The sequence below is a fragment of the Urocampus carinirostris genome, chromosome 11 (assembly GCF_059441175.1).
Source record: "Urocampus carinirostris isolate Australia breed hairy pipefish chromosome 11, RoL_Ucar_1.0, whole genome shotgun sequence".
NCBI classification, from domain to species: Eukaryota; Metazoa; Chordata; class Actinopteri; order Syngnathiformes; family Syngnathidae; genus Urocampus; species Urocampus carinirostris.
Window position 1 is genome coordinate 13472702 of NC_142359.1, and position 13649 is coordinate 13486350.

The following is a 13649-nucleotide window of genomic DNA, read 5'->3' on the forward strand; positions in this document are numbered from 1 at the left end:
TCGCAACAAGGCTTTAGGGCTAGGACCTTAGCTTAGCCTTTTGGCTGAGAGTAAGTGTCCCGGCTCCTAGGCTTTGTAGCGTATTATGAACTGACCGGTAATGGAAATGGATAATGAATAACAAAGATAGATCAATAACCCTTAAAAACCCCAAAACCCCCAAGTAGAAAAATTAAGGATACACGAGAAAAACATCAAGACGTTTTTGTTATTTTGAGTACACTTAGAAAAAAATGTCTGACAAATAGGACAGCTTCTTGTAGGTGATTCTAATCTTATGATGAATAAATATGAATTTCTCTATTGATGAGTATTTAAAAAAAATATATGATAGTTTATATATTGCTTGCTTGTGATTCAAAACCCCTTTTTTAAGTATTTTATCACTAGGAATCGCTAAATAATACACACTGGCCCTTTAAACAAAAATTTCATTGGCGTGTCACCGGTACAATTTTGACGTCATTCTACTTCCTCTTAGTTGTTTTTTAGTCCCGCCCCAAGGCGGCGTCGTATTGAAGTCCCTGCGTTTGTTTTGGGTTTCACTGTCGAAATGGAGGAAAACACAGCGTCGTCCAATACTTACAGACTCAGGTGCTCCATTCCGGGCCACGAAATGGACGTCCGGGGACTCGCGACTGCTGTTTGCCCCGAAGGAGCCTTCGTGTCTGTGTCCAGAGACCGGACCGGAAGGATCTGGGTCCCAAACTCAAGGTAGCTAGCGTTAGCCTGATACCTTACGAAAGCACCCTACAAAATGATTATTTGACCCTTTTTGTTAATTTACCGAACTCGACTAAAAATAGGTAAAGTGCTTTTAATATTGCTTCTTCAAAGTCCTCTCCTTGCTCCTTAAAACGCTTTGTGTTTAGGTGGTATTGGAATTAGCTTTGTCATCGAGTTGGCGACAGCTTTTGTGTTGCTCTGTCCTCACGACTACGAGATCGATTCGAAATTCGATTCGGAAAAAATAATCGAAAAAGGTATCAAGTGAGGGAATTCTTTGTGGTTCTGGATCCGCGGTCTATCGTCATCGATCTCCCGGTGTTATGCCTAAATCCGACTCCACTGCAAAATCTGACTCTTATACACGTGAACTTTGCTTCTCGGAGCTGCACTTCCGACAGTCACAAACCGTTTGTTGCGATCGTATCCTGTACAATGTGTTCATTGAGGAATATTGATTGTCACAACTAAAATGAAGTCTATATAATGAGTCTGTTAAGACATACACAAACGTCACCAACACCCGACCCGAAGTAGCTAAACCACTATCATGACTAGCTGTACACAAGTAGGCTTTATTTTGTGTACTATAGTAGCTTTATTGTATAATATCTCACCACGGTGATTACGAAACGTTTCAGATTTTCTCTCAGAAGGTAAAGGGAGAGTCAGATTTTGGCAGGTGTTGCCAAAATGTCACCCCCTTCTAAAGTAGTCCCTGTTTGAGCTACAGACATGTGACTTGTAGGGTATCATCCTGTGATCTTAATGGTTTTGAAATGTTTCAGACCTTTCTCTCAGAAGTAAGGGGCAGAAGTCAAATTTTGGCAGGTGTCTTATTCCCAATGGTGCCTTGGTTACAGTGATTAGTGTATAACTACGTACAATAAACATGGATTCCATAAGGCTGTTAGAGTGCACCAAATAAAGCCTACTTGTGTACCATTAGTCATGATCGTGAATATTTTAGGGTTTAACTTCATGGGTCGCCTCCTGTGTTGGTGATGTTTGATAACTCCAATTAATATCCTTACTAAACACAATATACATATTACAATTGCAACAAACGTTTTGTCTGAAGCGCACCCCTGAGAAGCCCAGGGGAGTCATATTTTGCAGGCTAGTCTGATTTAAGTTCAACGCCGGTCCATCTTGATCTCTAGCCTTTGCTCGTGAGTTGCTGAGCTAACCCCAACCATAAATGCCAGTATGCCACCGAAGAGGGTCCATACATCATAGGAGGTATCAATCGACTCGCTCTGCAGGGATATCGCGGGAGTCAGAGCAAAATTGGAGCTACTTCAGGAGGAAGTAGAACTTCTGCGCCCCCGGAATGCCGTGAAAAACATGAGGATGCAGGAGCGGCGGGTCGACGAGCTCGACCAATATACTCAATGTAATAATTACCGGGATAAACGTCAAGCCGCACTCATATGAGTGCACATGGCCACAAGCATCGTGGGTGCTAGCAAAATAGCTACCCACTCTGTGGCGCAGCAGGTCGCGTCCTTCCTATCCAGTAAGAGTACAGTATTGAAATGGCCATGAAGCACATCGAGGCTTGACACTGGATACCCAGGAGGAACGAGAGACCACTCGCAGTTAAGATTCACCAACAGAAAGAACAAAGTTTCACGGTTAAAACAAGGACGTGAACTGAAAGGCGCATCAAACATCTGACATGGAAAAACTCTGACGTTGCGAGGAAAGCGAGACGACTAAAAAAAAAGCACGTTGAGATTCGGCATAACATGGGTGGGTCACTTACTGTAAATTTTTCGTCAAACTAAATGGGACACCAGAAGAAGCCAAAATATTGTTGGTGAAGAATTTGGGAGCTCTGGAGAAATTCAACTAACAACAATGTTGATAGTAAGTTTATTGACAACCAAAATGGCAAATAAGAATGATTTAGAACTTGATGATCAATTAGACCCTGGCAACCAGTCCCTGTTATCTATCTGAAATAACTCCAAAAACTACAAATCCGAGTTCTGTGTACTAACTTTCAGGATTCTCCATAAAAACGGAAGTTGACCCTAACCCTGCAACTGCCTCGAGTTTATTTATCTTTTTACCTTGCTGCTTGAAAATGAATTGTATTTATTTGTTTGTCAAAAGCCGACAACTCATTCCCATTCAGTAACAAATATTTTACCCCTTGTTTGGATGACAGCCCGGACAACAACTTCACAGAGATGCAGTGTATGTCCGGCCACTCCAACTTTGTATCATGTGTTTGTGTAATTGCACCGAATGAACTCTACTCTCGAGGACTCATCGCCACTGGGGGTAATGATAATAACATTTGCATCTTCACACCGGACCAGCAACAGCCCTTGTACACTCTTAAAGGTCACAATAACACAGGTGAGCATGTCTGTTATAAGTCCCTGATTGTTATTTGGGGCGGCAGTAGCTCAGGAGGTAGAGCGATCGTTTTAGGATTAAGGGATCCCAGTTCGAATCCCGGCTTGTCCGTGTTACATGTCGAAGTGTCCTTGGGTAAGACACTGAACCCCCAATACCCCCAATAAGCAGGTTAGCGCCTTGCATGGCTGCACAGATCACGGCCGCTATTGGGAAATGTGAAGCACAATGTAAAGCGCTTTGGGAAGTCATTGACTTGAAAAGTGCTATATAAATGCAGATCATTTCATTTGATTTAAATATTTATGATATTAAAATCTGTTTATCCCTGATTAAGTTGTAAGAAATAGGTGCGCAGGCTACTGTCTTAATCTAATATTGGGTTTCATGCAATGATCTATATAGGCCACTTTATATATCTAGGGATTTTTATATTTTAGTAGAGCTTATTCTTTTGCATCACCTGAGAATGTTGTATGTCCACAGTTTGCACACTGTCTTCCGGGAAGTTTGGGACACTTTTGAGCGGCTCTTGGGACACCACAGCCAAAGTGTGGCTCAGTGAAAAGTGTATGATGACCCTGCAGGGCCATTCCGCAGCAGTGTGGGCAGTGGCCATGTTGCCCGAGCAAGGGCTCATGCTATCCGGGTCAGCAGACAGAACCATTAAGCTTTGGAAGGCGGGACGATGTGAGAAGACGTTTACAGGTAGCCTAGAATTAAGGACTGTTATGTCATCGCAGCCATTTACTTTTGCCATGTAGTGATTTAGAAGAGTAGGGTATCACCTTGCTTTTTTCTTTAAAAATGACTTTGTTACATTCCAGGTCATGAAGATTGTGTACGTGGACTTGTGGTTATCAGCAGCACTGAGTTCTTATCTTGCAGCAATGACACAAGCATCAGAAGGTGGCTGGTGACGGGCGAATGTACACAAATGTTCTACGGACACACCAACTTCATTTACAGCATTGCCGTCTTTCCAAATAGTCGAGGTTTGTCCTCCCAGAATGAGATTTTAAAAATGCAATATAAGTTTCAGTTGTCCATCTTTTGCGCTTTGCATTATTGATCAGCATTAAGATGGTACACTTTAATTGAAACGATATGATTCTTTCTCTTGTGCAACAAATTTATTTACTATGAAGAGCCATCTTTGTGCCTGTTTTAGATTTTGTAAGCACTGGAGAGGATAGAACTGTGCGGATATGGAAGAGCGGCGAGTGCGTGCAGACGATTCGCCTGCCTGCTCAATCTGTGTGGTGCTGCTGCATCCTACCCAATGGGGACATTGCTGTCGGAGCAAGGTGACTTTATTTTCAAAACTTAAAAAAATAAAATAAAACACATCTTTGGACTTAATGCTCTATCTCTGTCAAAGCGACGGCATTATCCGAGTGTTTACGGAAGCTGAGGAACGGATGGCAAGTGCTCAGGACCTTCAAGCCTTTGAGGACGAACTCTCGAGTGCCACCATTGACCCCAAAACCGGAGACCTCGGAGACATCAAAATCGATGAGTTACCTGGACGAGAGCACCTTAATGAGTCTGGTATGCACTGCGAAAAGCTTAAAAAGAGAAATGTGTGTGTTGGAAGGGAATGTAGTATAGATAGATGGATACTTTATTCATCCCCGTAGGGAAATTTACACTTCCAGCCAATATAGCGTGTTAATAAAGAGCATTTTTATAGTGTTACGAAAAATACACACTGTGATAAAAATAGGCTACTATGCAAATGTGGGGTTGGGGTTTATTGTGGGCTTTTACTCCCCCGGGTGGAGTTAAAGGGCCTCATGACATGATGGAACAAGACAGTATTTTTTGTGTATAACACAGATTCTTTTTTTCACCTAAAAACCACAGAGTTTGGGTGTGGGTTGTGCATGGGGTTTTCACCCCCCTTTTTTCCTTCTTTTTTTTAAAACAAAACCACTTCAAGTACTGTATACACTGGCATATAAGCCTACATTGCATTCTAGCGCAGTCAACCCTCCCCCATCCAAAAAAACATATTTGAAAAAGCGACATATTAAAAGAAATTCTATCCCAAAATATTACTAAAACATGTACCTAAACACGAATACTTATTTAGATATGTTGATAATATCAATTTGACCAGTAAAAAGTAAAAATAAAATTATTTTTAACCATTTACTGTCCCTTCCAGCGACACTTTTAGGCAAACACCTGTACACCATTTTCGTATTTCACAATCATTTCGTTCTTTCACTCAATCGTTGTCACTGTTTTCCACTTCTCCCTGCTTTTTAGCACTAACTTTCTTGGGGCCCCTCATTATGGGAAGAAAGGGGAAATAAAATGAACAAAATCACAATAAATTGAGATGTGGTCACTCTCAAACACAATTGGAATGGTGCACATTGACTTTGCAGGAAGAAGAGATTGAGCAAGGCATTATCGACTGTTAAGGAGTATAAATTACCCTCCGTCTTTTTCTGCTTCTTAGCATTATTTTGCCATGGCAAAGGCCCTCGACCCACCAGTTCAGAAACACCGATATATACCACTTATGATATAAATGACATACGAAAAGACATTCGAAGGAAATTTAATTCCCATCTTGCTTGGATTTTCTCTGTGCTGTCCCAGGGACCCGTGAAGGACAGACACGGCTGATAAAAGACGGGGAGAAGGTTGAGGCGTACCAGTGGAGTGTCAGCGACAGTCGCTGGGTAAAAATCGGAGATGTGGTCAGCGGCTCCAACCAATCAACCTCCAAAAGTGTCATGTACGAGGGAAAGGTAAGGCCATGTATTGGCGAAAGTTTGCAAGACTTTAAAAAAGCTTCTCAATCATTAGTCATTGTCCAAGTTTCATTTATTTTCGAATATTCGAGGGAACTTTGTCTTAAACATATTCTTATAAAGTTATGCATTTTTTAATGTTATGTTTTTAGGCTCTGGAAATATAAACGCCTAAAAACATTATGTATGGCCTAATTTTTCACTATGGATTGGGCTGAATTATATTGATCATTTCCATCACTGTATTTTCCGCACTTTAAGGCGCACCAGATTATAAGGATGCACCTTCCCAGAATATTTTTGTCATTTTTTTATACATAAAGTGCATCGGACGATAAGGTGCATTAAATTGTATACTACAGTAAGAGTTACCGTGTGCATTTGTTTTAACCGTTTGGCTCTTTATACACTTAGTATACATGAGTGCAAATTGATCAGTTGCTGGTCACAGTCGCAAAACATTGTATGTAACGGGATTTGAACCAAGAACTTGCTGTCAGAGCGATAACACTCTACCACTAGATCACTAGTGGTAACTAGGAAAATGCATTAGAGCCTATCTCATTATCTCACTACTTTTAGTCACGCTGCTAGAAAGACTGATTTGCATAGTGCATTCTCTTAACTTGTGTGTTGCGGTTTAATAAGTATACTACCTTAAAGAGCCTGTACAGTATTTTGTTTACTTTCTGTGAAGAAGTGGTGAGACTGTTTAACCCACATATGTCAGAGTCAAGGCCCGCGGGCCACATTAGGCCCGCGAGAGGGTTTTACCTGGCCCGCGTGACGATATCAATATATTATTAGATCCGGCCCGCAGGCCGCTGCAAGCCAGCAGCCCGCAGTACGCATGAATACTACATTTCCCACAATGCAACGGGGACGCGCCGAGCGGGAGCAAAGCGGGAGGCGGTTTGATTTATTCAGCAGTCGATCAGCAGCAGTCATTAGCATAACAGCAAAAATTAGCCCACATTACCCATCAACAATGGCTAAACGGAAGGTGGACACTGAAAACCGGGGCTTTCAAACAAGGTGGGAGTTGGAGTACATGTTCACGGAGGTAGCTGGAAAAGTATCAGCGTCAGCCTCAAACAAGTAATGTAGAGTTGTAGTAATACAGTACTGTATATAAATGTATGTAAATACAGTAATAATACAGTAATGTTTCCTGTGCAATTACACATTTGAAGTTTTTACTCCGTTCAAGTTTAAAAGTTAAATATGCACATAAAGAAGGTCTTGTTTTTTGTTGTTCCCCTCGGGAATTTTAAAGCTTTATTGTCTATGTTGACTATGTTGTTTTTGTTTGCCGACTCTGTCCCGGGAGTGTTTCTTGTTTTTCGGCTTTTCATGGAAAATAGATCTTGATGTGGACAACAGTCTTTTGATAAAATTGTCTCCTATTTAGCAGAGAAAATGACTTTTGATTGTTATTATTTGTTAATCAGTAATTCCTTTTTTTCACACTAACCCAGAGAAAGCCCAGAAAGGAAAGTCAATGTACATTTGAGCAGGACAGATGAGGTCCAGTGTGTTGATTGCTATTGGTTTTAAGTAACAAGAGATTTTTGCACTTTATTTTATTGTATTTCGAGGCAATATTTCTTTTTAATAATTTCAGATGATTGAATGATAGAAAATGGTTATGAGTTGTTGTTATGAGATATGTTATGAGTTTTTTATATAAAGGACATTTGTATTTTGTGCCTGCTGAAATTAAAAATGACTGACAGAGTCATAAGAAAATATTGCTTTATTTATACAATCATATTGTAATATATTTGTTGTGTTTTCAGTAGGTTAAATCTTGGTTTCAGTAAAGATTGGACAGTCCGGCCCTCGGCTTGTAGCCAAATGTTTTATTTGGCCCTCCGTCCATTTGACTTTGACACCCCTGGTTTAACCTATCAGAATGAACTATGCAAACAGGTATTTTTGGCACCGTGGGTAAAAATAATGCGATAATGATATAAGCTCTAATGCCTTGTTGTATTTCACCTAAACCACTGGGGTTGTGGTGGTCAGTGTTGGTGCTCTCATCGCCATTATTCTGGTTCACTTCCAGTGATGCAATTTATCAATCATTGTACAAATCCAGTAGTATACCATAAAACCTCGAATTGTAACGCATACTTATAATTGTATGCAATAACAATCTGATCCACGGTATTTTGTGGTATATAAGGGACACGGGGTTATAAGGTGCTCTTTGAACATTCTGACCATTTTGGGATCTTTGGCTGCGCCTTACAGTCCAGAAAATTTGGTATATTCTTCTGTTTGAAGGACCCATGAAATGGTGTTCATTTTGACTGAAGGACATATAAGGCTTTATTTTCTTTAACTGGATGTGTCATGTCGTGCCCACAAAGATGTACGACTACGTCTTTACAATCGACGTGAACGAAGGCGGGCCGTCCATGAAGCTGCCCTACAATGTTTCAGAGGACCCTTGGCTTACAGCGCACAACTTTCTGCAAAAGAACGACCTCAGCCCCATGTTCCTGGACCAGGTTGCTAATTTTATCATCCAAAACACCAAAGGACATGTAGTGGAACCCACGCAGCCTGCAGGCGGTGACCCCTTCACTGGTGAGCAAGAAACTTTTTTTCCGTGTTATTTGCGTCATGAACATTTTTCAGGACACCTTCATATGTTCTTAAAACCAGTTTCCTCCCTTTTGTTTTAAACTGTTTTTGTCGATTCCGCAGGAGCAGCTCGATACATCCCTGGGTCTTCGGACGGAAGTCAAAATTTTGGAGGCGATCCTTTTACAGGTGCAATTCTTTGATTCAATGCGGATAATTTTGATTGCATCCACCAGCGCTGCAACTAAGTAATGTTTTATGAGTCGACTAGTCACCAACTATTGAAACGATTAGTTGTGTAGGGAATATGGGTGGTAAATAAATTATTCTAACAAACAATTTATTGACCAATTGAATTAAAGAGCCGAGTTTATTCTTTTCAATACTCGTCTCGCCTTTTTGGAGCACCACATACGATTTTCGATCATTATGTCAGGAAAAAGAATGAAAAACCTTCTTTAGTTATTTTAAAGGGTGGCTACACACACTTTCGGTAAATTCTTTTTACTGTTTTTGATAGTTCAATATACTTTAATCAAGACACACACACTCTTGGATTTATGGACTTTTCTTTTACTAATCATCTATTGAAAAAGCTTGATTAGAACACAAAACACTAATTTGAAAATAAAATAAAGACAACTAGAAGTTGCGATCTTAAACTGGCACCGTTTGGATAAACAACAATGTTGGCTTGATTGTTGACGTTATTGTTTTTTGATAGAATTCCATTTTACGGTCACACCAATACCTAGCAACAACGAGATGTTCTGCTTCAATGAAGATGACAGCCCAGTCTTTATGTCCTCAGCTGTAGAGTAATGAGGAATCCTGGTAGGCTTCAAAGCCGATGGGACAAGCAACACAGGATGCAGGGTGTTGAGGCAGAGGTTGACTGATGGTGGCTTGAGGTTTCTCTGGGGTAGCTGGCCTTGTCCCACCGGTTTGGCCGCTAGCTTGATAAAGCTTGGCTACTGACATGGCAAGGTTCTCTGGCTGCTTGTTGAGCTGAGACTTGGTCTAGTTCTTCTTGTTAGGATATGCCCTCATTCCTTCTTGCTGGCCAAATTCAGACTGCCCTTGCGAGGTGAGACGTGTAACAGCTTTCTCTTTTGGTCTCCTGGGAGTGGCGGACCTCCTGTGGTAGAGTTGTCATGGCAACCTTTGATGCGCAACTGCAAGCTAACACCCCGTTCCACCAGTATCAGCCAGATAAAATATCTATGTGATTGACTTAAAACACAGTATTCACCTCACATGTTTTGACATTGTTTGAACATTTTTAGACATTGCCAAACGGGATTCTGACAAAACGTTGAATACTCTACAATTGAGCATGTTGCTTTAATAATGGGGTAAATGATAATAAACACAGGAAAACAGGTACTTTTATTGTCCATAAACAACATCATTCAAACGTTCTGTCAGTAAAGACATAAATCCAATGTATTTTCAAATATTGAAAAGTGCTTGAATATTTAGTGGAGTGTTTCTAAATGCTTGAAGTTGTTGCCATGATTCTCAGCAAGTCTGCTGGAGAAGGATGCCAACACTGCTCTGTGGTGGCTTCGCTTTTCCATTGGATTTCTTCTTTTGCCGTGATTAACGGCAGCTGGCATTAGTTTGTATGGCATTTCATGTGGAGCACTATAGTGCCTGCAATATTTAAAGTCGCATATGTAAATTGCAGGTCTATTTGTGGAAATGCAAAATATATGATTCACACCATATTTCTTTCTTGGTACAAGGGAAATTGAAAATTTGGCTTTGAAAGTCCATAAGTGTTTGAATTTGGCCATGAAAAAGAAGTACAAACCCTTTGGAATTTTACTTGGACAAGTCAGACTATGTTTCGTTCAACTGTTTTGCTTTTGTCCTTAAATGTTTGGCTATCACCGAAGTGCTGCCACCATACAAAAGGTCTACTTTGCAAACTTTGCTAATAGCTTTTTTTGTCGTATCGAGGCTAAAATGCTCACAAACAAGATACGTTTTGGCACGCATACTTGATGTTGCACATGAGCGACCTTGCGGTTCCTTACTTTGATAATAGTCGAAAAGGAATTCCATTGTTGGCAAATTCTTATATCGATTTTTGTCGGCTAACTGTTATAGCCCTAATACTTACAAGGCCTAAAAATCTCTTCTAGGATCTGGACGCTACATACCCGGATCAGGCCCCAACATAGCCGCTCCTGAAGGTGTTGCAGATCCCTTCACAGGTGAGACCCTTCCTCCTGAAGTAAAACCTAGATAGATGATTTTGATGAATTTCATCGGCAGGCGGATGTGCTTACTCTTCTGCGGCACTTAGACAGAAAAGCACCAACATTTACTTCCCCAAGACTGATGGCCTGACATTCGAGCAAGCCAATATATCACAAATACTCGGTGAGCATTGATCCTATTAGGCTGCCTATGAAAAAGCTGGTGATTTATTTGCTGAAGGTCTGGATTTGATCCCCTTGACCAGGTAAGCTAAAAGAGCTAAACGCAGGAGCCCCGCAGGAGCACAAGCTTTCCGAAGATTTTTTGGAAAGTCTGGAGAGGCTACTGGTATCTGTCTGCAACCCTAATGAATGCCCGCCTACTATTGAACAGATCAACCTTCTCTGGAAGGCTTCACACTGGCCTGAAGGTATACACTCCCACTTTTATGGCCCATGAAGAATGGATAGATATGGTACTTTTGCTTTATCAGTATTAATCCATAGACACTCCCAACAAATGGGTGGTCGCAGCAGCCCTGTTCACAAAAGAGAAGGAAGCGATTGAAAAGAATCCCGCTCATTCTTGAGTAATGTCAGTGTCAAAAAAAGTCTAAAAAGTAAGGATGACAAAGCTTTAATTAGTAACAAGCTAACGTTTACCTTTTTTGTTAAAACTTTAACCCAAAATTCCACAATAAATTGTGACCAAAGGTAGAATCCCGGTTGTTATTCCACTTTTTGCTTCTTTCTGATCCTTCTTGTTGCGTAGGGAACAACTCAATAGCACTCAGTTTGATACATTTTTCTAAGATAACTTGTATTTCTGTTATTACTATGTTATTACAAGGATAAATACTGAAAGTATAGTTAAATAAACCCAGCCAACCATTAAAAAAATAATTTTACTAGAAAATAACATTGACCAAGCACTCGTGAGCTATTTTCAGTACAGGTTCCCGCGCACCTCATTGCACTAACGACAGTATTATAGTTATAGTCCAAATCGATAGACGGTTTCCATCTTAAGACATTATCGATCTGATCCAAGTACTCGCTCAGTGTCGATAATCTCGATATTTAGATCGATTCGCCCATCCTTGGTTTCGACTTATGAACCTAATCTGAAAAGGATTTATTTTCCGTCTGTCTTAGATATTGTGTTTCCAGTCCTGGACATTCTGCGGTTGGCTGTGCGCCACCCCCAAGTCAATGAAAGCCTGTGTGGCGAGGCAGAGGGCATCCAACTGTGCAACCACCTCTTAAGCCTGATGCGGCCCGAGGGTCGTGCAGCAAATCAGATGCTGGTACTGAGGATCTTATGCAACTGCTTCAGTAGCAGGCACGGTCGAGCGCTCCTCATGGCCAAGCGCGAGACCATCTTGTCACGGGCAGCAGATTTGGCCAGCATGTGCAATAAGAACATCCACATCGCTCTGGCAACGCTGGTTCTTAACTATGCCAGCTGCCTCCACAACCAACCTGAACTGGAGGCCAAGGCCCAGTGCCTCTCTGTGACCAGTCGAGCTCTCCAGACCGTTCAGGACAAGGAAGCCGTTTTTCGGCTGCTGGTCGCGCTGGGAACCACCGTGGCCTCAGACCAAACTGCCCAGGACCTGGCTCGCTCCCTGGGAGTCAACATGCAAATTTCCCAGTACTCAACAGTGTGTGATCCCTCCAAGCTTGGCGAGTGTTGTCAATTGGTTTTAAAGGAACTGCAGTGATAAGAAAAACAGTTGAAGGTCTGGCAGAGAAACACTTTCTGACAAGGTGCTTATCGTCGGTTAGTGGAAATATCTACTTGTATGCTCTGGAAGAAATAAATGGACACAATTTCAGCTTATACATTCCATATTTTCTTTTGCAAATAGACTTGTATTCAAATGAATAGTATAATGTGTGTTTAATTGAACAATTGGGACGGAGGGCAGGGTTAAAAAAAAAAAATATCAGTGTTAAGGTTAAACTTAAGTAGACACTCTAAACTGGGAGGTTGGACATCAATGGATTTTGAACTGGAAAGGACGATAGGGGTCAAGTCAATGAAGACCTCCCAAAGCGCTTTACAATGTCAACTACCTGCTACCGGGTGCATTTCCAGCTCAGTTCCTGCTGCCCCAGAGCCTCTTTTTTTTTTTTTTAATTAAATCTTCGGGGTTACAAAGAAACAGATCAGCCTTAAGGGGTGTGGTAATCAAAGAACAGAGACATGATTGACCAATAGCAACAATGATTTCAAAACAAGAAACAACGGAGCGCAATAACAGTCAAAATAAAGAATTGACATCCTTGGAAATCGACAAATATTAAAAAGAAATGTATCCTACAGACTGAAATAATTTTTGGGACTTAATTCAAACAAACCACCTCTAACGCCGCTTCACTTTCATATAATCTCACAACCCCGCCTACCTCCCTCTAAAAGTCTTCTCCTTGGGTCTACACAATTCTCGTCGGTCATGCATTTTTACTTCAAAAAGGCGGATTTCACCAAAAAGAACATTTTGCATGGACAGGTGCTGGAAGAAGTTGAAGCTTTAGGTACATGAGTTGATGATGTGGCTGCAGTTGGTGGAATGGGGTGCGAGGTATTGCACAGAGTGAATCAAGGAAGCAAGCTTTTGGGTGCTTTGAGGAGACTGATGAGCAACAAGAGAATGAGTATGGATGTTAAGAGGGAACTGCATGAGAGTGTGATTGTGTCGACTGTGTTGTATGGTGCAGAGACTTGGAGCCTGAAAGCAGATTTGAGAAGGAAATTAAATGTTTTTGAGATGAAGTGTTTGAGGAGTATGTTAGGAGTGACAAGATTGGATAGATTGAGAAATGAAATTGTGAGAGACCGAACTGGAGTAGTAGTGGAACTGAGCAAGTGTGTGGATAAGAGAGTACTGTACTTGGTTGGTTTGAACACATGGAGAGGATGGATGAGGAGAGAATGTTGAAGAGGATCTACTGAGCAGATGTAAATGAAAGGAGACCAAGA

General features: G+C 41.2%; 1 protein-coding gene across 1 annotated transcript; it reads left to right on the forward strand.

Annotated features, from left to right (window-relative positions):
* The first annotated feature begins 487 nt into the window (after positions 1-487).
* Positions 488-12506, forward strand: plaa (phospholipase A2-activating protein). Its single transcript, XM_088348045.1, has 13 exons — positions 488-714; positions 2903-3096; positions 3583-3804; positions 3924-4091; positions 4268-4403; positions 4478-4647; positions 5710-5861; positions 8240-8459; positions 8580-8645; positions 10607-10678; positions 10740-10847; positions 10930-11094; positions 11819-12506. Exons 1-13 carry the CDS (start codon positions 554-556, stop codon positions 12385-12387), a joined length of 2403 nt encoding a protein of 800 aa, XP_088204171.1. The 5' UTR covers positions 488-553; the 3' UTR covers positions 12388-12506.
* The last annotated feature ends 1143 nt before the right edge of the window (positions 12507-13649 follow it).

Excerpts from the sequence above, each read along its gene's own strand:
- plaa (XM_088348045.1), top strand. The coding sequence starts at position 554 with ATGGAGGAAAACACAGCGTCGTCCAATACTTACAGACTCAGGTGCTCC. Across the intron at positions 3,805-3,923 it reads ATGTGAGAAGACGTTTACAG|GTCATGAAGATTGTGTACGT; the intron begins GTAGCCTAGAAT and ends GTTACATTCCAG. Across the intron at positions 4,404-4,477 it reads GACATTGCTGTCGGAGCAAG|CGACGGCATTATCCGAGTGT; the intron begins GTGACTTTATTT and ends TCTCTGTCAAAG.